General features: G+C 54.5%; 1 protein-coding gene across 3 annotated transcripts in view; it reads left to right on the top strand.

Moving 5' to 3' along the window:
- Positions 1 to 26,564, top strand: part of FBXO42 (F-box protein 42) — a 50,977-nt gene that overhangs the window by 16,532 nt on the left and 7,881 nt on the right. For 2 of the 3 annotated variants that reach the window (XM_080564178.1, XM_080564180.1), the window contains exons 3-4: positions 365 to 481; positions 7,802 to 7,936. In XM_080564178.1, coding sequence (XP_080420304.1) covers positions 365 to 481; positions 7,802 to 7,936 — 252 coding nt within the window. The remainder of the gene's footprint in view (positions 1 to 364; positions 482 to 7,801; positions 7,937 to 26,564) is intronic. The other variant, XM_080564179.1, reaches the window with a different exon arrangement.

Here is a 26,564-nt window from a genome sequence, read left to right as displayed (position 1 = left end):
CTGACAAATAGCAAAGGTGTGGTAAATAAATGGAGTGAACGCTGATTTCTGCGTTTGCAGAGTCCATGTTCTTCATTCTTTTGAATCCTCTGAATATCCACCAGCGTATTTATAGCCCAAATACCGGGGTTGTTTTGTAATTGCTATCGTGCTGCTACTCACCACACACTACCGAGGGATAAGTTGTCATTTGCTTTGGCTTCTCCAAGCTCGCTGCTCCCTACGAAGGCTGTCAGGCGGCGTATACACACGCTCCTTCATATAGGTGTGTTATGTGCTGGTTTTGGATGTGCTTGTGCAACTGTGCAGACACGGTCTGTTCTAAACATGCCTCAAATTCTGCTGACGTCTCGTCTTTCTCTAGGTGTGGCCCATCAGTGTTATCACGGCTTTATCAAAGCGGTGCAAGAAGGAAACATTCAGTGGGAGAGTCGCACTTACCCCTACCCAGGAACCCCCATCACTCAACGCTTCTCGCACAGTAAGTAGCTGCCCAGGAGGGCTCCGCTCGCCCCTCGTCAGCTCTGAGGTCCCGTGGGAAGCTGTAACGAGGTGTTTGCCTTGTGCCATTCGGGGCGGAGTGGTGGCGCACGTGCCTGTTGCTGCAGCAGAGCTTTATCTGCTCGGTGTAACGCGGCAGCTCTGCCAACACAAGCACTTTACACAAGAATAGGGATTCAGTAGCTGTTTGTTGTCCCAGGTTAGAAAGAGGAAATGTTAACGGAGTTAGGAAAAAAAATCCCACCCTGTTTTTTTGCAAATTTTACGTGCAGACTTCTTTACACAGCTCCCCTTCAAGAGAAACCTCCAGTCCAGTGGCTGTTGTAGCCAGTGGGTTTGCCGACCCGCTGCACGCGGGGACGTACGCTGGCTGCTTTACGCAGCACATCGACTCTTACGCTTGTGAGCAGCAGCCTGGAGGAGGCTGAGCGTGGTGTGCTTCAAAACAAAACACAAAGGGCTGCAGATGAGAGGTACTGAGGCAAGCACGCTTGCCGTGGGTGTGATTTGCTGATAGAAGTCAGCAGTTCAGTTGACAACATTGCTTAATTTATGGTGGAATTTTTGCCCTGCTTCCAAGTTTCTGGAACAGAGAACGGGTTCCCGTTGAGGGGAAGATACTTAAATAAAACTTTTTTGTGGTGCAGTGTCTGTGCCAGGCACCGTGTTGAAATATGACAAAAATTCAGTCCTTGTGGCTTTGTCGCTGGGTCAGACCTCTTTGGGAGACGGTTCTTCCGGGGAGCAAACTTTGTGTTTATGAAGGTAAATAAACATGATGTAAGCGGTGCAATTCCAAGAGCAAGCAGTCATAAAATTTTCATACTCCCGAGTAATAATTTATGAAACAGCCAACGCACAGAATGTGCAGCCTCCTGCCCAAAAAAAAGCCTAGGAGAAGCTGTGGGATGTTCTGGTGGCAGCGTTCTCCTCTTCAAGGATTTCGGTGTCCTCCTAAAACTTCAAAAAGGCACCACGTTTCGTCACTCGTTTTGAAGCAGCAACGTTAATAAAGTGCTTCCCGATGACTTGCAGATTCACGGGTACTTTCCCTCGGTTTGCTGGTGGTGGTGTCCGTCCTAACTGGCCTGTTTCTGAGGGGGTATCTCACCTGCACCGTTTCCACCCCAGTGCCTTGGAGCAGCTTCCTCGTGCCTGGTGAGCTGTAAGGCTAGCAATGAATTACCCAAAGAGGGCCCAAATATTATGCCAAGGACTCGCTGCGTGTGCTTTCATTTTTTCTGCTGGCCAGCAGGGGCTTCCTCGGAATGTGCTGCTCCTGCCACTTGCTCCAGACTGAGTTGTTTCACCAAAGCCACAGCTCTCGGAGCCTCTGATCGCCATTAGCCTCAGTGACACCGTCCTGGCTCCGCTCAGCCCTTGGTCACTACAGAAGCATTATTAATGCACTGGATGTGCAGAAAGCTAATCTGGATTAACTTGTTTGCTGGTTTAAAATTAATTATTTTTGAACAGTTCTCCAGATCTGCGGTATCTGCTTTTCCCTACAGCAAAGCCGCGTGCGTTTGTGGGTGGATTCCAATATCAGAGCCTGGAGGAAGGTCTGATCAAAGCTGGGCTGGGCTGAGATTCCTTTCTGAGTGAGAGGCTAGAACTGAGGCAACAAATCATTAATCACAGTGCAAAGAGAATCCGAAAAACTGTGATCTCAAGTACTAATATGCGGTGAGACAAGCTAAGAACGGGAGGTCTGGGAAGGGGGAGTGAGGGAGGGCTCGCAAAACATTTTTTAGGGGTGGCTCACCAGGTTTCATGGGAAGACGTCATCTGCCGGGTATGAGTCCTTTGAAGTGAATGGGCAGCGGTAGCATCGAAGGATTGGCTAGGGCTGTCTCTTTCTTTCAAGATTTATTAGAAATATCTCAGAAGTGCTAATTTGGAGCCAATATTTAACATGACAGGTGAGAATTTTAAATAGTTAGAGGTCATCGTCTGCTATAAATTCTGAGAAACGTAATTGAAAAACTGTTCGATAAGGAATAACTAATGTGCGTTCCCGTTGTTTTATGGGGAGGAAGCATTTGTCAAGGCCTTTGATCGTACGACGAGTTTGGCTGATAACAGCCTTTATGGATGGGCTGAAGGTTTTCTGAAGGGTTTAACCAAAGCTGCACAACACTATGCAATTATCAGCAATGCTATTCTTTGAGATTTAAACATAGAGGCTTAGCGGAAGATGTACTTCATGCTTAGGTTTCTGAGATGAAGACCAGGTAGGTGTCTGAACGTGGAAAGTTTGCGGCAGTCATCTAATTGTCTTCTTTAGCCCTAATGTATAAGCCTGCAGAGATCATACCAGGGCAATGACTCATGCAGTTAAATAACTGGCTGCACTCAGAAAGTGATGTCAAAAGGTGGAGGAATGCAGAAAAGGAAAGGCAGCAAAGGAATGTTGACCGTTGAGCCAGAAATATTGATCCTTTGATGGAGGAGTTGGTTCTGCGGTGACTAATTGTAACTGAAATGTTTCCGTACGGTCTGGGGAGCATGGTACCAACGCGATGACTAATTAAAGCAAACTTACCCTGAGAGACGAGGGAAAAACTGGAAAGATGTTTGTTTTACAGGACGGGCCGCTTCTCAACCAGAGCAAGGGGACCAAGCAGCTACAGCTTTTGTTATCTCCCAGCTTTGCTAAATATATCGCTGCCTTCTGACTGCGCTGAGTCCCTGGTCTGACTGCAGCGGGGAAATTGTAGAGCAGAAGGGGGTAGGTGCAGGATTTCTACACACACACACACACACACACACCCCACGCAGAGGTGGAAGGCAGTTGCAGAGCTGAACTTTCCGAGGTCCGGAGCATTCTCGTCGTGCCGCAACTTGCGGCGCAGTTGGCGTAAACACCGGTGCCAGCCAGCGGGCCCGGGCCCTTTCATCCGCAGCCCTGCCTCCCGGCGCCGCGCTCGCGCTGCCTCCCGTGCCAAGCGGGCTGGGCACAGCCAGCTTCTCCCTGCGCGACCCAGCGCGCCTGGAAGGATGCACTGCTCAGCAGGGCGCTGCTGGGAGCACCGCCGAACACGCAAGTGAAGAGGCTGTAAGGCTGGGGTCGCGTTCGAAGGAGGCGGGGAGCTTTTCTGCACCGTCTCGTGGCGCTGGGGACTGCGTTTGTGGTGCTGCACCTCCTGCCCTGAGCCGAAGCTAAGGAAGCACGGGAGCTCCGTCAGGCTGGCGCCATCAGTAGCTGGTGGGGCCGTGTTGTGGGGCAGTTCTGAAGCCGTGATGGCTCGACAACGGTTAGCAGCAAAGCTGCGGCGCTATTTTCAGCTGGGAGCCATGTAGCAATGGGAGTTCAACTGCCAGCTGACTTTTCCCCTCTCTCTGATGGGGAATCTGACCTCTGAACTTGACTCCCATATGTATAGGTTACTGTATTTGATGTACTTGACGTTTAGAAAGTCAATGCCCTCTAATTATCACAAAAGGCACGTGTTTTGCATTCAGGTTTCCCTTCCCAGTTATAGTCCATTGATCTTTATTTTGGTTATCTCACGCTCTGGGTGAAAAATCTCTGATGCTTTGTTCGTGGCTGTTGTGCAGCACAGAGGGAAAACAGGAATGTGTTCAAAATAAGCTGCCTTTGCAGTCTGTTTGCGTATCGGTGTCTTCAGACATCAGAAATATTTATTCTTTTTTCCAGTTACAAAAGCATGCCGTCTCTGCAATACTGAAACTCTGGGACACGCTGAATTTGACTGGAACCTAAGTCCTTTAAAAAAATAAAAATCCATCCCAGGGTTTCAGCTCCTCCTTGCTTTCCACCCAACAAAGAGCTGAAAGCACCGCAGATGCACATCTTCCTCCCTGGGTTTGTTCTGCACCCTGAAAGGCTGGTATCAAACCGGAGTTTTCAGTTGTGCCTGCGTTAATTACTTTTTCTCAACCTAATCTGTCTTCCTTGGCTTCAGAAGCTTTGAATGGCTTGCTAAGAAGAAGCAGGAAGGCAAAGTTTAAATTATTTTGGTCTAGGATTAAAATACATGCCGTGCGGACGTCATGGTGCCTGTCTGGCTGGCCGGTTTTTTAAATCCAAATAGAGCAGAGGAATGTTGCCACCTCCCCTCAAAATAATAAATGAGCTGCACCGTGTGTGAAAGCAGGAGTTGCCAAGGCTTTGGCGTGGGGAGGAGGTAAGAGGCTCTCAACCTGTCACGATGAGGTAGCGATCAGATTTCTAAGGAAGCAGTAAGCTCTCAAGAAACGTTGAGCAGAACCCCCCCAGAAGCACGGTGTTGCTTTGCGCCGGTTGTGAATTGCACGTGCTTCGGGAGCGGCGCACTGCCTGGTACCCTCACCTTCCCGAGCCGTAGCAGCCTGCGAGGGGTCGTACCGTGCACAACTGGTACCAGGGCTGGTCCTGGGGAGTGGGTGAGGCTACAGACATGCCTTTGCTCATTACTCCTGGTCCCGCTCGTTATTCCTTCCTCGTTATTCCCGGTTCTGCTCCCCAGCAGACGTGCTGGGGGGTCATGCAAACCTCCTCCGCCTGTTTCGGTGCCAAGGCAGGCCAGCTGGCATCCCAATCCAGGTACCTCCTGAAGCCCGCGCAGTTACTGCGCCACTATTTACATTGCTCAACGTATCCCCCACCCCAAAGGCAGCTCCGCAGGTATTTTGCGTGGCGTAGGTGTGTATTATACAGCTGGGCGAGATGTGGTTTGAGATGAAGCCTTCAGCTGCAGGTACGGACCCCGTGTGGATGCACGTGCGGGGTTGCTGGGCGGTCCCGCGCTGCCCTCGCATGTCCCCCGGCCCCGCTGTGTGGCCAGCTCTGTGCCCCGGCCTTCCCAGCAAGAGCCAAGGGCGAGGGCGGCCGGCTCCTCGGCGGGCTCTCAGCAGGGGAAGCAGGTGGTCTGGCTCCCTCCAGCCCAGACGCTCTCTCAGTTGTTCCGTGGTGGTACGAGCTCCCCCGGAGCAGTCCCGTGTCCTGTCGGCTCAGCTAACCCAAATCTATTTTTATTTTGTAACTCGTGGAGCTGGTGCACAGCCACGTACAGCAAGTGGTGTTGAGACGGAGGAGGAGAGACGCAGCTCGCACCCCTGCCCTCAGCTTTGACTTCAGCACGGAATGATGCTGGCTGTCGGAGCTGCTGCGCTCGTGCGCTGAGCTTACAGGCACGCAGCGAACTTGAATTTCTCTTTTACATTTCTCTTTTCAAATTCCCTTCCCAGCTAGAGCCCTGCCCTCCCCGTGCTGCTGATTTTGCAGCCTACCTTGTGCTGGTTATTTATGGTGTCGCGGGGTCCTGTGTGCGGACACCCGCCCTGGAGGGGCTTCTGCGTGCCCCGGCGTGCTTCTCCACGTCAGACCCGGGGGTCATGCACTGCCCCGCACCGGGGGCTGCCTGCCTGAACTTCGCCTTTTCCTTTCGCTCTGCGCCGCTGTGCGATATATCGCTTGTCATGGTGAGGGCGATGGTTCCTGCTCCCTCCAAGCCCCAGCTGATGCCCTTCAGCTTTCCCGGAGCGTAAAACCCCACGTCTTTCTCCTGCACCCTGGTGTACGTGCGCACGGGTGAGTCACTGCGGTTCCCCCCCTGCTTGACTTGATAGCAAGCGCGCGAGGAGTCGCTGTGCAGGCACTGTTCGTGTTGAGAAGGCAAACGGTGGGGTTTGGGGCTTTGCTGAAGGCTCTTGTGTGTGAGGTTGGGCTTTGCTGGGAAACGCGTTGGTTCTGAGCAGGATTCAGGCAGCGAATCCTCTTTGCAACGAGTGTCAGTGGGGATGCGGTCCCGTTTCGGGAGGGATTTGGGTATTTTACCCTCGTCTGAACGCATCCAAGCAGGTGGGTGCCCAGGTCGGAGGCATGCTGCTTCCCTGGCATAGCAGGGCTTGTGCTGAGGGACCGCAGGAAGGATTTTGTGTTTTGGGACCATCCATTTGTGTGCTGCTGAGTTTGTGGTGACTGGGGGCTGTTAAATATGCCCCGGGAGATGCTGTGACCAGCAGAGCAGCTCCTTGCAAGGTAGATCCGGCCTTCAGCAGCAAACTTGTCCTTGCTGCCAAAGCTGTGTGCTTTCCTTTCCAGAGCTCTGCAGGAAAAAAGGGGAAGACTTTTTGAGAAAACGCAAGAATTGAGATTTTCAGGCCGTGTCAGGTCAAGGGAGGATTGAATTTCTAAAAGCGGAATGCAGCCGAGGCATGTACCTGTTGCTATCGCCCCTCTTTTCAGGCCAGAGGATTGGCAGGTTACAACGCCTGTGCCGGAATTGCCCGTGGAAATTTAATCCTTGCAAACTTAGAGTCAGGGTGCGCGTGTCCGTCAGAGCCACCGCCGGAGGACGAGCTCCTTCTCCCTGCGCCACCGTCTGCGCGAGGCGGCCCCGGCGGGGTCCCAGGGCCCTGCCCGCGAGCAGTGGGGGAGCCCCAAAGAGCCGCGGGCGTCCCGCGGTGCGGGGCTCGGCCCTGACAGGCAGGGGGGTGCTGTGTGAATTCGGCGGGGCTGGGGCTGGCTCTGAGGGGAGATAGACCAGGAACTGGGGAGCGCCGCTCGTATCCTCAGTGCCTCTCGCGTTAATCGCAGTGGTTTGACTTTCTGAACGCGTTCGCATCGTGCTGGCGTGCTCACACGCATCCTCCGAGGCAGATGAGCTGCACCATCCGTGTCTGCTCTGCGTATGTTTAATTTAGGGCTTGTCAGAGGTGCCTGGGTATCACAAGCTGGCTCAGCACACTGATTATTTTTTTGCTGCTGAGTTCGGCTTTGAGCCAAAAGCTCTCTCTCTTCCCTAGGTATCTCTGAGGGGTTGTCAAGTGTTGTGTTCCCTCCCCGCTGCCCTTCGTGCTGCCTGATCCTGGCCCCTAAGAAGCAAAGGGGATGCTCGTGTGAGATGCCTGCATTTCAGTGGCACTTAGTTGTGATGAGATAAGGAGAAATGCTGTCAGCTTTGGAAAAAAGAATAAGCCACCAAGTGTAGGTGTACAGGACTGTCACTTAGTAAAATTTACAGCCCTACAAGGGATGTGAAATAGCTTAGAAAAGGTAAGCATGCTGAAAGCGTTAATCGTGGCTAATCTAATTAGCTGTAAGCTTCTAAGGCAGCTTTCTTTGCACTTTCAGGAGCAGGTCTGCTTGAGGGGATAATCGTCTTAGAAGGTTCTTGCTGGAGGTTTACACCGGTCGGGGATACTCCTGAGCTAGCCCGTGGTTTTGGGGTTGCTGTAGCCTGCTTGCTTTTCTCCTGTCTGAATCCCCGGACCGGGGGGGGAGAAAATCTTTTTCACCCAACCCATGAAGACGGGAGAAGGACGGACTAATGGTGGGTTTCCTTTCCCCTAGGCGCGTGTTACTATGACGCCAACCAGTCGATGTACGTGTTCGGAGGCTGCACGCAGAGCAGCTGCAACGCTGCCTTCAACGACCTCTGGAGACTCGACCTCAACAGCAAGGAGTGGATCCGGCCCCTGGCATCAGGTGAGGGGCAGCGCCCGGCCGCCTTCCCTAGCCCTTCTCCAGCTGCCCTGCTGCCAAAGCCCTCGTCAGATCTTATCTGCAGGGCTGAGGGGTCCCAGTCCGTGTTTCCCCGCGTGTTTTATCATTGAATGGTTTTCAGGTCACGTCCTTTTTGTGACAGTCTGGGTGTCCTCTTGCCTGCAGCAGTGTGCGGTGAGGCAGGCTGAGTTGTTTCTGGTTTCCCTCTTTGTCTGGAGAAGGTGTTCAGTGCTGGTTCATGCCACGTGGGATGAGTGACACTTAACTGCCGTCACGAGGGGCTGTGCCAGTAAGTGGTGTTGTCCCAGAGCTGCGATTTTTGAGTACCTTCGGTAGTTGCCACTTAGGTATTTTGAGGAGTGGATGAGGCATGCCCATGCTGGCTACCCACAGCAACCAGGAAAGCGTGGGAAAACAGGTATGTTCCTGCAGTCCTGCTCTGAGCGGAGCAGGAAAATGCCACAAATGATTTCCCACACGGGCTTTGAACTCCAAATGTCACACACAAGATGCATGTTTTTCATATATTGCTGAATTTGACTAACATAACTTTGACAAAAGCAGAAGAATTGGGGGAAGCTCGGGGCGGGGGGGGAGGGAGTATAAAACTGGCCATTTTGGCAAAAGCTTTACATTTAACGAAGAGAGGGAAGAACAAAAGGAAAAGGAGCTCAGCACCCATCAGGCGTTCCTTGCTGAGTTGTCTGCTTGGGTGCAGACTCCTTCTGCCCCTGCTTCGTGTGCTGTAAGTATTGCGCCTCCAGTATTGAAGATACTCAATCATTGTTTAAAGATGTGTTTTCCTGTCTAACCATTTTTTTTATTATGAAGTCCTGTGAAATCAAGATGTCCTGCGTACTGGTGTTACTGGAGAACTGGTCAGATGTAACTCGAAATGTTAATGCACAGCTTGGTGCTCGGTATGAGGTGTTGGTGGGATGTAAGTCTACACAGGCTTTAAACATTTCAATTTGATTTTTGAGTCTGCACGTCCAGCGTATTATGTCTGCAGGTGAGAACTAAGCAGGCTCGGACTTAAAATGGAGGAAGAAAATAAACCACGGTGCATGCTTGTGGAAACTGGCTCTTGCTCTTCCTCCTTCCGTGCCGCAGCGCTCGCCTGCTCCTCTCCCTCTGCTCAGGGTGGAGGAGAGGCCATGGGTAGCATAAACAGGATACTGGGCTGTGCAGACCTCTGGGCTGACCCGGGACGACTATTCTTGCAGCCCAGTGAGTTCTTCCGTCGGATTGAATGTGGGGCATGACTCGCAGTTAGCACTCGCACCGCGTTAATGAACCCAGCCGCCGGCACCCAGCTCTGCGTCTCAGTCACTCCGTTGGTATTTCACAAAGTAGGATTCCCACTGCCTTACTAACAAATAGCGCTGTTAAAAGAACAAGTCCTGTGGGAATATGTGTCAGAGTTAAGTCCCATGGGAAGATCCCCCGAGGAAATATTTCTGCATGCTGTCATGAGCGCATGGAGCAAGATCAGATCGCAACTGAAACTTCAGGCAGTCTCACCGAACAGAGAGCGCTCTTGTTCGTCGGTCTTCAGAGAAGATGAGTCACCCGCGCTTGTGCCGGTGGTGGTTTCTTGCACATAGCTCCTTTTTGGTGCCCTAACCAGAGTGTTGGCACCCGCTGCCTGGGAAAGAATAGTGGCTGGAGGGGGCAAAAGCAGAGAGCTTTGAAACTTGGAGTCAGATGTAAATAACGCAGGAGGGATCTTAAAAGAAGAGCTGACGTTGATTGATTAACGCCTGCTCCAGCATGGGGTGTGTGCGAGCTAATTGCTCGTGGAGGTTGAGGGAGGAATTCCCACCCCGTTGCTGCAGGTCGCGGGCTCTGCGCTCCGTGGGGTGCGACGGTGGCTTCTCCACCAGGCCACTTGTGGCTCGGAGAGGTGTCACCGTGCACGGTGGCCTGTGCCCTTAACCAGGGAGCCCTGGAGCAGGAGCGTGGCGCCGGGGCTGTGCTAAAGGCCTTGGACCCTGCCCAGGGCCGTGGCTCCAGTGAGCTGGAGCAGCTTCGTCCCTGCCCCTCTCGGGGCTTTGCCAGGAGAAAGCTTTTTGTTGTTGTTGTTGTTGTTCTCCATACCTGCTGTTTTCATTTGGGTTTTCTTACTTGCGGGCATCAGATGAAATGACATCAGAGCTGGGTAATTCATCCCCACCGTGAGCTGCCGCACTGAACCCAGGAGTAAATATTTAGCCTTCAAAGAAATAATGGGCCCATGTTTCTTTAGTCTCGGAGACGGAGGAGGCAGGTGATTGCTTCAAAAAAACCTAATTTTTGAGGTTTCAAAGTGCTTTTTGCTTAGATCTACAACAATGGCATTGACTTTTTACTTATTAGACTGGAGCAGAACAAGAGAGTTGGTGCCCAGCTTTTATGTAGCGCTTTTTGCTGGTGGGGTGTAACGCTTTCCAAAGGCGGGTGGGCAGCAGCATCTCTATTTTAGGAACGTGAGCAGGAATGCCTGTAAACTCCTCTCCCTCAAGCTCTTCTGGCCACTCGGAGTTACTTTCCACCTCCTTCACTCCCACACGCAAATCCTGCTCGAGCAGGAGGGAGCGTAGGGAGGGATAATGGATGGCCTTTGTATGTGGGAGCCCTGCAGGGGAGTTACCGATGGAGACAGGCACACAAGGGTGCGCAGAGGCAGCGCAGCCCTCTGTGCGGTGTGCATGGATGTGGGCAAGGCTGGCCGCAGCCTGAGGGCTCCGTGTGTGCCTCTCGAGGGCAAGAAACGTGCAGCAGGGGCTGCCCGGCCGCGGAGGAGAGGTGCTCATGCGCCCTCGGCGCCTGCTGCCGGGATGTAAAATTCGTCGTTCCTGGCTGCAGAGGAGTTGGAGCGTGCACAGGAACTCCCAGCGTTTCCTACGCAGGGCAGTGACACCGTCTCGCGCTGACTCGCGAGTGCACGACAGCAGCCACGGCGTCGTCCTTGGGTCAGGGGCCCCCCAGGCAGGTACTGTTCTCCGTGAGCGCTTTCCTCCAGCGTCGGGGATGCTTTCTTTGCCTTTATTTGCGTAGTTAATCCGGGCTCTTCTTTGATTTTTGGCCCCTCTGCGCAGAGGCGAACCTGATCGAGGACTGGAGGTGGTTTAAGCTGGAGTTTGTTTATCCAGCTGGAGGCAAGGGTTAGTCTCAACTCCTCTGCAGCTCAAGCCACAGCACGCTGCTCTTGCAGCAAGGGCACAGGCAGGATGACTTTGGTGTCGATAGTCCTCTGGTGCTCCCTGAAAACGAGTTCTCGTGCAGCTGAAACAGCTGTGGAAGAAACCAAAAGCTGCTTAAAACGGAGACGTCACACGCCTGGCGTAATGGGTCAGTGCAGGAGCTGCGCAGACTCCTGCGGTGAGGGCTTTGGCACAGGGCTACTGGCACGTGGGGGTGGCCAACCCAGGGCTCAGCCCCGCGCTGGCGGCAGGGAAGACTTGCCCTGTTCCCTTGCAGGTCCGTGAAACGCTCTTGCTTGGGATCCCTTCCATCTCTGTGCCGCGAGATCCGTGTGGCAGCTCCTGGGAGAGGCTGCCTCAGCCACCAGTGCTGACCCAGGCCCTTCAACGCCATCATCCACTCGGTGTTTCACGTTCATGTCACCCTCGGGTCGCTGTGGGTAATTTATAGGCAGAATGGAGACCGTATCCCCAGGCAGCTGTCTTTCTGGCTTGCCCGCGCTATTTCAGGCTCCTGAAGCAACTGTGTGTTCCTGCAGCCTTTCTCCCTTCCTGTATTTGTTGGGTTGTGTTCCTCAGGAGCCCTGCACCACTTGGCCTCTGTCTGCCAGAGCCGTGCACCGAGCTGGGAAGTACCTTTTTCAAATCGGAGAGAAAAACGCCAATAGCTTTGCCTGTGCTCCCAGAGGCTAAATGGGCAGAGGTGGAAAGCTTTTTTTTTTTTTTTTTTTAAATATCAGGGTCTTGTACCGTGCTTATAAAATAAGGAATGACAACACAAAGACCAGGTCTTTGCAGGGAGAGGAGTGCTAGCCGAAACCATGAAGTCTGCATCCTCCCTGCTCGGTCTCTGTTGCCACCCTGGGCCGAGCACCATCCCCTCCTTTGCTGCCATCGTCCCTCCAGCTGCAGGAGAAGGCGAGAGAGCCCCAGGAGTCGCAGTGCCCACCCTCAAGCACCGTGGTTTCCCACTGCTCCGCTATCGGAGCAGCTCCACAGACTCGCGGCTCGGCTCTTCCTGTTTGCTGCACGGAGCCTTGCCATGCAGCAGCCCGCGTCCGCCCTTCCGGCAGGAGGGCAGAGCTTCCCAGCGCTCGTTTCCTGGTGCTTTTGTCTCCCTGCAACGAGGCCGCCTTAGCTTTCGCTGGGGAGATGGGAGCACTTCTCACCTCTCTCAAGATTTCAGGCTTAAAACAGGCTGGCAGGCGATGCTCGGTGGGTAGATGCTCTGATCCTCTCCGTTCGTTTTCTAGACGTTGGCAGTGCCAGGGCGCAGCGACTGGTTCGTCCTCCCTGCCTCTTGCTGCTCCAGCCCAAACGAGCAGGCAGCTTCAGCACCAAGTCTGTACCGAAAGCATTTGGGGTAGCCTTAATGTGACACAGTAAGTGTGCAAAAACCTCTCCCGCATCTGTTGCTCCAGCCCTGCTCTTTCCCCAGGCCCCGCTCCGTACCACTTCAGCACTGCCGGTTTCTGGCCCCTGTTTCGAGGGAGAGTTTGGAGCTCGGGTTTCCCCTCGTGAGCTGAGGGGAAGGTGCCTTTGATGGTGTTGTGTCAACAGAAGGAGCAGACGAAAGGAGGGAGGAGAGACTGCTGTCACCTGTCCAAGGAGGCTGTATCAGATGTGGTCCCGGTGCGGTGGGAGGCTCTCTTGGCTGCAGCATGAGAGCACCAGGAGCCCGCCCGCTGCGTGCAGCGCAAACAGAGCGCTTTGCCCTTGACGAGGCTGTCCAAAAACCTTGCCCTGAGCAGAAAGCCCTGTTTTTGTAATCTCCTTTTGGAAAACAGCGGCAAGTTTTCAAAACACTCGGTGAAGTTTCATAATGCCGGTGCTGATATGGGGCGAGCTTCCTTTTTCGGGGCCTCCTGGGTGCTTTGTGGAGCTGAGCGGAGATGGCCTGGCCCCCGCGGCGATGGCCTGGGCCCTCCCGGGACGGGGCGCAGGGAGGTGGTGCAGCCAAAAGCCAGCAGGCACGGCGGGAGCAGCCCTCTGAACCTGCACGTCGGTGTACGTAGCGCTCAGGGCTGCGGGACGGTCCGAGGGAGCAGTGGCATTTCTGAAGAACAACCAGTCGTTTGAACGATGGAAACAGTCTCACGTCTGGATGGGTTTAGAAGCCGCTGTGTCTGAGGATCTCCTGAGATCGTGCGGATTGTTCAGCCGCTGTCCTTGACTGCGCTGCATCTTTTTTTTCTGTAGCGGTCCCTGCTGAGGCTTGTTACTGAAATACTCTGCTCTGACCCTGTATTGCGATGCTCCTGTTCCCATTGCAGAGCGACTTGCCTTGGATCAACGCCGCGAACAATCTAAGGCATGTCCTTGCTTTGGGAAAAAAAAAAGGGGGGGGGGGACGGCAACATCCTGATCTGACCAGTGCAGGAGTCTCTAAAGCAGTGCCTCCCAGTCCCTGCGCTGCTGCTGGTCCCGAGACACCAGAACGTAGCCTGTGAGGTGCTCCTGAGCAAAACAGACACGTTCCCTTGTGTGCAAGGAAGGAAACGAGGAGAGGCGATTTTGAAAATAAACTTTCAAAATTTAGCCCAACTTGCTTCCATTTACAGCCAGATACCCTTGAGGGGAAGGCTGCGAAATGATCTTTGTGTACGTGTGCATTTCTAAACTTAGTGCAGCGTCGAGCAGCCCTTTTTAATTGGAGGCACACCTAACTTTTTAATAAAAACTTGGGATCACCTTGAGCGCACTAAAGCCATGTCATAGCTCCTGGCCTCCTGGGAATCAAAAGAAGTGAAAATCTGATACCTGGCACAGAATAGTGTCTCTAATTATGACTGCAGCTACTGGCTTCAGGTGTCTAATGCTTCAAAGTAGAGCAGGTTAATGAAACCCATGGAAATTCCTCGCCATATGTGCAGTGTCTTTCTGGATGAAAATGGCAGGGGATAGACCTGAATAAAGAGTGCTGTTGTAGCACTGAACCCAGCCTGGAAAAGAGGAAGACGCTTTGTCCAGGTGACTTTTCCAGATCTGGTTTGTTTCTTCCTTATTCCCCTTTGGGTTTAGTAGTTATAGGTCCTGTTCCTGCCTTTGCAGACTAAAACTTTCCACGTTATCCCAAGTCTCTGTCCTTCCTGACTTTGGCACCGCAACCGAATGCTGTGTGAGCCCTCCAGCCTGGAAAGCCTTGACCCCAGTGGAAATTCTGCTTTAATTCTGGTGGGTCTGCAGTGCTGCCGACTGTGGGACTGGAGCGTGCTTATCTCGTAGCTAATTACTGCCCTTCTGAAATGGAACCGCGAGCTTCTCAGCTTTGTAACCTTTTCGATGCCTGTGTCTGTACAGGTACAGTCAGTGGCGCTGCTGCCATTTGCAGCACTCGTCACGTTCATGGCATCCTTCAGGGCGGGCACTGTCACAGCACAGGCTGCTTGGAATTGCTTTTTCCAGTTAAATGTATTGAGCTTTTTCCGTCTTTGGGCTCGCAGATTTACCAGCAAAGGGGAGCGCAGGCGCTCGTCTGTCGGGCTGGGAGTGCCAAGGAGCACCGGGGCAGAGAGCCTTTTGAGAATGCTCCGCTGCAGCCTGGAAATAGGAGGCAAAGTACATCTTCTGAAGGGAAATCTGGCTGACAGTGCACACAGAAATGCTTCAGAGAGCAGCACGCTGTAGTTATGCAGGCATCTGCTGTTCCCAGGGGCTTTGGGAGTGAAAACTGCAGTTGGGCAACATCTACAGCAATTTCTGGTGCAAAACGCATCGTTGCAGGGAGCGCACAGGCAGACGGGCTTGCTGCGTTTGAAAACAGCAAGCTACACCCTTCTCTGCAAAGGAAGCAACGTCCTTGCACACGGAGCTTAACTTCATTGCTGCCCCTCCAGAGAGCAAGCCCAGAGCTTGTTTAGCCAGCTCCGAGCTGCAGCTCCGTGAAGCTCAGGTATTTCTTGGTGCCTCTTGGTCCCTGGGTTAGTCTGTGCGAGGCAGACAGGATGCTAATTTGTTTCTTTCTTCACTTGGGCGGTTTTGAAAAATGTCTCTAATGAAACTTGTGTTATTAAATATGAAATGTTTCAAGGCCAAGAGAAGAACTGGCAGGTGTAAGTGTTCTTCTTGTTGATTTCTTTTTTTCCCAAAGCTGTGACGAATCCATCTGCTGCCGCCTCATTGGGAACGTATTGCTTGTGCGCGGAGGGCTGGTTTCCAGGACATTAATCCATCACTGCTCAGGTTCAGTAGGATCGCTCTGCGTTGGTGATCAGATGCTTAATCTGCGCGGGTTTTGGTTTACAACACACATCTGTCCTCCCTTTGATTTGCCAGGCCCCGTCCTCCATTCCCGCGGCCTCTTCCGCTGTTTGTGTTTAACGTCTGAAAGTGGATTTTTGATCCGTTTTCTCCTGAGAAATTTTGCAGGGATCTGTCCTGCACATGCATTCACCGAACCAGGCAGGAAGAGCCCAAAGCCTGCTGCCCCCTTCCCTGCATTTTGTACAGCTCTTGGACGTGTTCTGCCTGTGTACCAAAGAGAGCCTGCTTTGGGAGAGCAGTCGTTAAATAAATGCTTCAGAGGCAAAGCCTTGGGCTCTGTAGTTGGTCGGCAGAATGGGAAATGGGTGTGGTCTACCTGTACCAGGGTTAAGAAGGGAAAATATCTGTGCCTCCTCTTCTTCAGCGTTGTGCATGCATGCGGCTGCAGCGCAGACGGGGGGGAGCAGCTGGAAACCTGCTCACGCAGCGTGTTTCGGAACAGAGCTTTAACCTGCAGCTCTAAAACGTGCGCTCGTCTGAGAGCAGCTGTGCTTCTTGTCCCCAGCTCCCTCGGGGGGAAGGGGATGGGATTTCCTTCGGTGCTGGTGCTGCTCCATGTCCAACACCGGCTCGCTGGGCACCCTGCTCCCTCCGTCCCCGCTGGCGCCTGGCTGCAGGCTGCCCCTGGCCCACCTGCGTCTCCTTTGGGATCTGATCAGCGTGCGCAGGCTGGGCTCCCAGAGCGCTTCCGTGCGCTGCGGTTACGGGAACAACACCATAATTGCCACGGAGTTCTTGAAATCGCCCCATAACCTCCTTCCTACATCCACCTTATGGCTTGAGGATGGGGGGCAGAGCCTGTTTGGAAGTCACAGTCAGGGTCCCGTCCTCGTCTTGTTCGCAGGGCCGCCGCTGCCGTCGCTTCTCCGTCTTTGTTGCGTGCAGCGGTGCAGGAATGCGGTGCCGGAGGCAGGCGCTCTGAAGGAGCTGGGAACGGGCCCAGGGCTCGGGGCTGGCTCGCGTCGCCCGTGCAGGCGCTGCCTCTGCCCGAGGGGGTGCTGAGCTCGCTCGTGGCGGATCTCGCCCTGGTGTCAGACCCTCACCACGCGGCATAAAGCTGGCTTTACGTCAGCAGGCCAGAACGCCGGGCGGTTTCTGCCTTCCTGTTCCTGCTCTCAGTGTGCTGCATCCATCCTGCCATCGCTGGATGTTCAGCAAGTTGCCGTCTGCGTGCACAGCTCGGGAAAGCAGTCCCTGCCGTGGGAAGCGCGCTGCTCGGAGTGACAGCCAGCCTGCGTCCGTCAGCGCGCCTCCTCCGGTGTCAGCTCTGCGGGGAAATCTGCTTTGCCCTCTTGATGCCCTCTTGTCCTGTCCCTGACAGCTTGGCCTGACGCGGTAGGAATAAATGGTGTTCTGCAGGTTGGGGGCTTTCACAGGGGGAAAACGGGTGGAGGAGCATGGGAGAGAAGCGGTTCAAAGGGAGATGGATGTTGTAAGCAAGTCTGGTTCTCCTCTCGCCTTGGTACTGGCCCAGGGATTTGAGGTTCTCTTGAAGGCCCTGAACTGCACGGGAAGGGCTGAGCAGCTGCATGCTGGTGCAGAAGTGGAGTCAGGCGGAGGAGATCCCAAGCATCTGCTCCTCCCCGTGGAGCACAGGGCTAGGTTTCAGTCTGTCATATGCCAGATCTTTCATTGAGATCTCAGACGTGGAGGGCCTGGGGCTCCCCGCAGGCTGCAGCCAAGGCAGTCCTGGCAGCGCCTGGGTGTGCCCCAGCAAGGAGCCCTCCAGGAGATGGTTTTTCCTTGCCCGTCCCGGCTCCGCTCCATAGCTTGCCGGCTGCCCCCCCTTCTTGCTTGTGTCCGGAATAAGATACCCTCTAGAAACATTTTGCAGGGAGGAGCCCTTTTGTTTTGGTCCTTGGCTGATCTGCACGCCCCTGGCTGACTGAAATGTGGATGCAGACGAGGAAGGAGCCCCCAGACCCCTCCAACACACCGCCCGTGGGGCAGCGAGGCCGCTCCCGATGCCCTGGGAGCCGCGCGGTGCCGCGAGGACAGCCGAAGCTGGGGGTCTGCTCGTTCCCTCCCTCAGTCCTTCCTTGTATTCAGTTTCTTATCTTTTATCTCTGGGAGCACTCGCTCGTTTTTTTCCCCAGAAGCACAGGCCAGAAAACAGACCCCTCTGAGGGCATTGTCGGCGCGGGTCTGGCGTAAAGGCTTGAAAAACAGTTTGTTGCTTTAACCTCGTCGGATTTAGATTCTGAGAGACGAGGTCCCCGGGCGCAGATCCCTCCAGACGTGAGCGGAGGAATTTTTCCCACTACTTCCTTCATCAGCCTCCAGGGCCCGCGCAGGGAATTTTTAGCCCCCGTTTTCCCCGAGCGGTGCCCAGAGGTAGCCCCGCGCAGGGACGGGGCGGGGGCTATCGAGGGACGCGCGCTGCGTGCCGCTTTGCAGCACCGCGGGTTATACGCTCTCATTTTGAGTGTGACCCTGGGCCGCCTGAAAATATTGCTGACGAGCATGGTGTACCAAACCGGGGAAAAATATTTGTGGCCCTGTTGGTAAATAAGACGACCGTGATCTGCAAAAATAGGTTCCTGATGCTAGGAGTCCTTATATAGACAAATGGGTAGGAAGGCCGTGTTAATGGTGCTGGCCACCCGGTAGCTGCCAAGGAGTTTGGGAGCTTCTGAGTGCCTCATATGTCTGAGATTTGGGTGAAATTTGGAGCACGTGCTGTTGAAATGTTGCATATAAATCTCCATTTAGAAATACTCATTCCACCGCTTGTGAAAGCAAGCGCTTGGAGAGGGATTTGCTTTTTAATGGCCTCGAAAGCACAAGCCTGTAATTTTTCAAACTGGTATTTCCATAAGCAGAAGTTAAGGCTGATTCTGGAAGAGTTTTTTTGCTACACAGGTGTTCAGGATGTTAACACACTAGGTAAAAACTGTGACAGCTTCTCTGCAGGGGACTTTTTCCTGATTCTTGATTTCACAGAACTGCAGAGAATTTCGTTTCTGCGGGATGTCTGCTCGCCCGAATGTGGTTGACTTGAGCCAAGGTATCTGAAAGCTGGTGGGAGGCTGTGAGAGCAGCCAAGGCACTTGTGAAATCTCGTTTTCTTCTCTCTTCTGGAAAGAAGGTTTAAAAATGCCAACAGGTGCACCGGCCACACGTAGCGGCGCTCAGCGCGGCGCCGTCTCTGATAGAAACAAAGCATTGCGCAGGAAGAAAGCTGAGAGCCTGAACCTGCTCCTTCTGAAGGTTGGTGCCCAAATCGGGGGCGCTGCCCTTGCAGGCGGTGCGGGAGGTACGGGGCCGTGGCAGGGCCTCCAGCCGGGCGCAGCCGCCCCGCTCGTCCTGCACGCGGTTCTTCCGTCCTCTCCCCAGCTCTGCTGCACGGCGCTCCCCCCTAGGTAACAGGCATAGCTCCGTTTGGGGCTTTTATTTCAAAGCCCTGCTACCTGGATGGATTTACGACAAGGTAAATAAATCCTGTCGGCTGGGAAGGAGCTCGGAGGAGACTCGGGGAAGGTCCTGCCTGCGAGGCTTCGGGCAGGCTGTGCTGACACCTATCGGCAAGAGCTCCTCGCAGGGCACCCACGCGGCTGGGCTGGAGGCTTGGCTGCTCCTAGCTGCTGCGCCTGTGCCTTGATGGCCCCGTCCACGAGGTCACGTAGGTAATACTCAAGATTGAACGCGCGATATTGACTTTCTGGGGTGTACAGTCGCTGGTACGAGGTGCTTTCAGACAGAGAACTCGAAATGCTCATGCCTCATAACCCGGTTCTACATCTTTCACAAAAATGCGTGCTTTGAAAAACCTCGTCTTAAATCCGGTAGGCACGTGGGATGACAAAGCACTAGATCATGCTTGTCTGCAGTCCAAAGGTGAATATTTATTCCTTGCATGAAATATTTAGCAAGTTTGGCATTAAGCGCTGGAATTACTGGAACAAGGGAGAAAAGCGCGCTCCTCGTGTGAACAAAGCACGGTGCAGACACCGATGGCTTTTGGAGGTCAGCCTGAAAACACAAACTGGGGAGACAGCGAGCACGGGAGGAGCAGGTGAAAAGGGAGATGCAAAGAGGTGGGCTGAGCGTTGTTTCGTGTGTCGTCTGGGGACTTGCAGTAGGCACACCTGACCTGTGCAGGTGCCTTCTCTCCCTACCCACTGCGGTCATGCTCGGGTGCAGCGCACCGGAGGAGAGGCAGGTCAGGACCCAAGGGCCGGGTTTTCAGTAAGTACTTGCATTTTCTTTGCAGCCACAGTTCTGAAATGAGCATAGCCCGGCTCTTCCTGACGCTGAGCTGTTTGTGCTTGTTTGGGGAGGCTTTTCTGACTGCGCACGCAGGATGCTCCTTAAAGGAGAGGGCTGGTTGAGGTTTTTTAGCCTCTTGGTAGCTGTAACCTCACCAAATTGCACAGCAGCCATTTCCTGAAACACCAGTAATTTTGTGTGGGGCTGGAAGGGGTTCTCAGACCTCTGAAATTGCCCTGCCATGTCCCTCCCGTTGTGGCAGTGGAACGGGAGCTAACTGGGAGCGTGACTTGAGTGAAAAGTGTGGAGCTCAGCACAGACCGAGCACGCTCCTCTGCAAACCCACACATACTTCAGTCCCTTCCCTACAATTACTCTGTTATTACCACATCGTAGTCTGATACAGCAATTTCCATTCCTCCGTTTGCCTCCTTGAGGGAAGACGAGTAGCAGGAGCTGATCAGCCCTTTCTCTCTTTGACGGCTGAGCTCTTTAATTAGCAGCAGAGCTGTTTTGTGTAGGATGTCGGACTGTTACTCAAATCACCTGAAAGTCTGCAGGGTACAGTATCACTGAGGTGGGGGAAAAACACGTAATAAAACAGAGAAAGGTGGATAGCTAGTTGTCATTCTGATTCCACCCACCTAGAGAGAAAGGGAGCTTGCAACAGCAATACCGTTTACGGCACGGCCAGCTTTGCATTTCCCAAAACCCGGTGAGGTTGCAAAGAGGATGGGGGTGACCTCACCGTGAGCAGCACTCGGCACCTGGGAGTGACGCTGCCGGTGACAGCGCCGTGAGAAATGTTCCCAGCCGGGATAGGCACCAACAAAACCCCTCCTGCACCGTCGTGTGCTGGGCACGGTGCAGAAATTGCAGCAGAAATTGCACGGTGCAGAAATTGCATCCTTGTTTTCAGCTATTAAGAGATAAGGGGCAAAGCCCCAGGGCGTTCTGGCACCCTTATCTCGTTGCCGTTTGCCCAACACCGCCGTTGCTGTGTAAGGATGTTTCTGACTAACGCTAGCAAAGGGTGACTCAGTGATCCTGTTGCACAGGGTTCACAGGGCACTGCCTCTCCTTTCAAACAGCGTTGTGGACACTAAAGTTGGGCTGCGTGAGAATTTCCGGGCCAAAAAGATGACTGTGACATTGCAAAAGCCTGGAGGTGACTGATGGGGTTTTCTGACTTCTGCCTGCCCGGGAAAGGCTGCGGGACGCTGGGCCTTCAGTTCAACGCCCCGAGCCTTTGCTGGTGTCGGGTGGGAATTCAACACCGAGAGCGCAGCCGAAACTTTGCTGCGTGACAGCTGCCCTAAGCCTCAAGGGGGGGGTAGGTTCTGTACCCTGGATTTTATATTCTTGCAGGGAACCTCCGCTTGGTCTGCAGAGGTGCGCAGATTTCTTCCCCCCACGCTAACTGAGCAGCGCTCTGCAGGCAGCAGACACGTGTGCCTGCAGAGGCTTTGATTGAGGCAGGCTGCGCCTGTCGGGAAGGCGACTCAGATCCTGTTCAGTTTTTCTTGAACTCTACAAAGCTCTGCGAAGCTGAAGTCCTCTCTGTGGCATAGATCTCTTTTCTCATTTAATGCTTCCTGGCAAAAGAAAGGAATTTTTTTTGAACCCAGATTGGAGGGAACACTAAGTCACATGTGGCTTTGGTAAGGGAAAATGATACTTTCCTGGCTCTTAAAAGCCTTAAGGTTTAGCAGCCCCAGTCAAAGCCGGTCTTGAAAACGTCCGTAATCCCGGTGCCTCGTTTTGAACGTCTCAGGACAAAAACAGGTGAATGTCAGATGCTGGATCCGGGGCAGCTGAGTGCTGTGTTACAGCGAGTCCCGAGTGCTGTGGTTTGACTTCTGGAGAGAGCCAGTGTGAGGTGTGCCACCGCGATGCCCCCTTTTCTCATCGGGGTGCTCCGTTGGCATCTCCCAGTTGTGGTGCTGGGGCTGGGATTGCCTGGGGTGCTGCTCCTCTGCCCGTAGGCTCCTCGTTGTCTCGCTCAGCACACCGCTGGGGGAAAAGCTTTCGGGCAGATCTGCCGACTACCACGGAAAAATCCAGGCTGGACCGTGAAGCCAAGGGATTTTTTCCTTCTCTGGTTTCCCTTCCCATAGAGGGAGAAAGATTTGGGGATTTCATGCTGTCAGACGAGTTTCAGGATACGCTGAGCAAGGCAAAACGCGACCTTCCCGGCGGCAGGACGAAGCTGCTCCGCACGAGCGTGGTCGGGGTTGTGCCTCGGCCGTGGTAGATAACGCGCCGGGGGCGGATGAGGTTTCCAGATTAGGGCTCACCATTTGGTTCCTTTAAGTCTGCTGGCCTGAAAGCCGGGCTAGTGAACCCAGGCCGAGCGCTGCCCGCCGGGAGGCTGCAACCCCGACAAGCCGTCGGGGAGAGCAGGAGCTCCCCGAGGGAGCTGCACGCCGGAGCGGTGCGAGCGCGGTGAGCGCAGGCGCCCTTCCAGCCCCGCTGCCCCTCGTTCCCGCCGGGGACCTGGCAGCCGGGCGGCCTCTGCTTCTCCCCTTCTAGAGAGGAATTTGCCTGTGACCGATTCTTTGCAGTTCTCTGTAAGCACAGCACAAACTCCTCGGAGCAAAAGCCTGCACAGCGTTTCGTTCTGCTGCAGCCGTTACGCTGAAACACCGTGACTTTGCAGAGCTGCAAAAAGCTCGGGAAACGCCAGGTTCCTGGCAGAGGTCGCCTTCCGTATCTGGCTGCTGGAGCCCAGCATCCCTCCGGCTCTTTCCCTGGGAGTAATACATTCCGCTGATAATGTCCCTGCAAGATTAAGTGCATCCGTGTAATGGGATGTAATTTGTTGAACAAATGCAGCTTGCTGGCGGGGCGAGGCCAGCTTCCAGAGGAGGGTTTTTCCACGTTCCCAGGGCTGTGGCCGCGCTGCCCGTGGCGCTGGTGCGGGCGGCAGCTGCGAGCCCCCCGAGCCTGCCCTGGGCCTGCTCCCGGCTTTCTGCGCGGGCCGTGGGCGGCTTTGGAACCTGGGGCTTGGCTTCCTTCGCAGCGCAGTGCCCTGGCTGCCGGACGAGCTTGCTTTAATTTCTCAGCTTGCCCTTTGAAATTGGAAACCGGGCTGTGGGCCTGTGTTTGTTTATCCCGTCGCTGCTTGGAAAGTGAATCAGCTCGGGATGACTGCAGTCGGCTCGCTGGAGCCCGTCGAGAAGAGCATCCTCTTGCTGGAGCCAGGGCTGCTGGAGAAATCCGTCAGGCCGGGCAGCTACGGCCCCCAGCCATCGTTGGTAGCACTCCTCTAATCTGTCCAGAAAGCCGAGTCTGCCCAAATAAAATTCCCACAAACTTTATCTCCCTCGTGCCACCCGAGAGCTCCTTCCATGTCTTACCCTCACCCCTGAGCTGGTGCGAACACCTGGCTTCACTCCGTCTCCTCTCCTGCAGCGTTTCCCCATTTGGTGCTGCTCTGAACCAATTCTTTCATCTGTGCAGTCCCGTCACATCAGGCACCCGGCAGCTTTTCCCTGCGTTTTTATTTTCGTCTTTTAAGCTCCGCTTGATGTTTGTTACGTGCCCTCTTTTTGGGGTTGCTCGGGGCTGTGCCTGACTTAGGTAAAAGGCTGGTCTGGAAATTCGTGTTAGCGTGCCCCTGGAGTGAGGTTTTTCTTTTGTGGCTGCTGATCTCTGCGCGTGCTGCTCCGGTGGCATTAGAGGGCTAAATAAATGGGCTTTAAAAAATGCTTATAAGGACATATCATAAATAGGTAGCGTTCAGAGCTCGTGTCAGAAGCGATCAGAGGCTGGCGTTTCTCTTCCACACGTCCACGGAAGCCAGAGATCTTTTTTGTTTGTTTGTTTTTGAAAAGTATGTATCTGCTTTGTGAGCCAGGAAAATCCATCAGCTGGAAAAAATAGCTCGACTGGCTTTTAACTCCTCATCTCCACCGAATAAACAGCGTCAGCTGAAGGGAGATGTTCCCTCTGTGCTCAGAAGTAGTTAATTGTGCTGCACCCTCTGCGTGCTTGGATTCTTATCCCCAAGGAAAGATAATCTGATGCTGGGCTCGATGGTGTTACCGGGGCGCGGAGCTTGGAAACGCGTTTTGTGCTCAGCAGGGAAGAGCCCGCTGCGCCTCTCCGCAGCATCCACCGAAGAGGCCGTTGGAGCGGGTGCAGTTAGCAAGCGATGCCCTCCTGCAGGCGCTGCCGTACTTCGGACCACGGCAAGGCACAGAAGCCGTTTCATTTCACAGAAGCCGTTTCGTTTGCAAGTGTAATAGCAGAGCGCTCAGAGCAGTTGGTGACAGCCCCGAGAGGAGGAAGCCCTCCTGTCGGATACGTCGCTGCCAGCCTTTGAACCGCCGCGCGGCCGGCCTCTGAAGCTCGGACTTTGAGCGAGTGGCTGCGGGGCCCAGGGAAGTGGAGCCGTGTCCCTTTGATGTTGCTGGTGCCGTACCTGTCTCCGCGCTCCGCATACTTGAGACCTGAAGTCACAAAGGCTGCGGCCGCCTCTGCCGCCACCACCACCTCCTCCCCCTCCTCCTCCTCCTCCCCCCTCCTCCTCCTCCTCCTCGCTGCCTTGCCCCGTGCCGCTGCACCCCTCGAGGTGCTCCTGCCCCTCCTGGGCTTGGTGGGAAGGTGGCAGCGAGTTGGAATGGAGCTGTGCTCAGACACCAACTTCTACCAAAGCTGCTTTTGTATCACTTTAAACCTCAAGCTACAAGCCTCGGGTTTGAGCAGCGTCCGCTGTTGCTACAAAGCTAAGCGGGGTTTACTGGAGCCCCCCGACAGCTGCTCAGGCAGTTCTGTTTGCAGTCAGTGCCCGTGCGTGGTCACGTTGCAAACATTTTTATCCTGCCATCGCTTTTGTGCATCGCCTGCGTACGCACGAGGCTGCTGTTAGCTCCGGGCTCGCTGGCAGCAGCACCCAGCAGCTCCTGCGTGCCTTAGAGATAAGGCAGCGGTGTTCATGCTCCAGTGTTCCTTCCCCAGGTTTCAGCCACCCTGGTGCACGTTTCTGGCTGAACACAAGATCAGCGCAGTTAAGGCACCTTTATAGGACAGGCATTCAGCACAGCCACCTTGCAGAGAGCCACCTCGCGCTGCGACATTTCCCCCATTTCTGCGCGCTCTACCCATGGAGCAGAGCTCGGGGCTGGCCCCAGGACATGGCTCCGGAGCCGGGGCAGGCGCCGCCCCGCAGTGCCTGCCCCTTTGAAGCCCTGTGCATGCCGCGGCCGTCTGGTCGCCGCGCGGGAAGAGGCTCCGAGAGGCCAGCTCTTCCTTTGGCTTGTGAAATCGAGATTTTTCCTGCCTAGCAGAACGAAACTCTGCCTTCATTTACACCCGCACAGCGTCCAATAATAGGCCAAGCTTCCTGAAAAACCAGGGCTAGCCTCTGCCTGGGGCTGTTTACATGGTTGTTGTTGGCTCCTTTGGGAACCATCTCGGTGTCTGAGGCAGGGGCTGCCCTTCAGGTTGCAGCAGGAGGAAGGCGGCATTTCTCACTGCCCGGCAGCCCGAGCACGGCGCTGGGCTGTCCCCCTGACCCCGGCCCGACCTGCACGGGGACGATTCTAGCCAAGCCGTCTGTTTAAGGCCAACTCCTGTCCCAGTTTAAAACCAGCACTTTTTGCATCGCACTGGTGTCCCTGCTGCAGACAGACCCACGCACCGGCCCGCTGCGTGCCCCCGTGCTGTCTTGTGATGTCCTGGGCGGATAAGCAGAGTGGTGGGTAAGGGAATACGCAGCCAGCCAGCTTATTCTCTCCAAGTCAGGTAGAAACTTTTCTGGCAATCAGCTTGCCATGCCAAGCCTGGGAGAGCGACTTTCAGGCTCTGCCAAGGAAATACTTGGGTTGGAAACCTGCTGGTGTGGATTAATGAATTGCACACAGCCAGGAAAACTGGAAGTCTGGAATTTGGCTGGGAACAAAAAGTAACCAAACATGACCCTCTCTTGGCACCTCAGTCTTTAAGGAGATGTTGGGTACGGTCCTGGCCACGCTGCGTACCTGCCCTAGCAAAACAATTGTTTCCCGAACAGCTTTATTCCCCTCTTCCCCCATAACTGCAGCACCCGAGAGCAGCACCAAAACCTACTTTGTCCCCAGAGAAAGGTGGCAGCAAAGCCCCTGAGCCTCTTTTGTGCTTGCCTGGGGGTTGCTTTTTGGCTTGGCTTTTACCACCCACCACCTGGAACCCATCACAATCGAATCGCTTTTCTCAGCTGCAGCATCTTAAAATAGCTGCTCTGGTTTCTTTTAAAAATAGTCTTGGTTCTGCATGTCATTACCTGCTAAAAATGCTTCTCCCGGTCCTATTAGGACATCAGAGAAGAGCAGTCGCTTTGTTATCTCAGCCTTTTGGAGAGGGTGCCGGTGCTCCTACAGCCACGTGCGCAGCCTTGCCCTTGGGTTGCCCCTGGTCCCGCGCGTCCCTGGTTTGGGTGACGCTTTCAGGTGACATACTCAGGGTCAGCTGAAAGCGTGCCTGCAGAAGGGGAGGAACCTGCTTGCTGTGATGGCCACGAGAAGGGGGATGCTCGTGTCTGCCCACTTCAACATCTGAGGCTGCAGCGAGGTGGTAACACAGCTCCTCTGGCTGCTGGAGCAGGCGGGGGCTGTATTTTTGCAGTGGGACCGCGGCTGCTTTTCTGACAGCTTCAAAGGGATCAGGCCCTTTGAGAGCTGCCCCTGAGAAGAGGCTTTTCACTTGAAGTCGCTCCTGCCCTGAGCTAGCCATGGGCCACCCGAGTGAGACATCCGTCATCGGAGAGATGCGGGGCACGGACTGCAGGCAGGGCGCTCGCAGCACACCGGCGGTGGGTCGAGAGGTGAGATCAGTGCCTGGGAAAACCCTCGGGATGTGCCTTCAGAGCACAGGGCGTCGCAACAGCAGGAGGCCGCGTCTCGCTTTTGCACGCGGCGGTCCTGCTCGGGAGGTGCCTGGCCTGAGCAAAGCCTTTCAAGCCTCCAGCCGGA

Source organism: Anser brachyrhynchus, assembly GCF_964034855.1.
Source record: "Anser brachyrhynchus genome assembly, chromosome: 21".
Lineage (NCBI taxonomy): Eukaryota > Metazoa > Chordata > Aves > Anseriformes > Anatidae > Anser > Anser brachyrhynchus.
The sequence above is the reverse complement of the archived record's forward strand: the minus strand, read 5'-3'. Positions and strand labels throughout refer to the sequence as shown.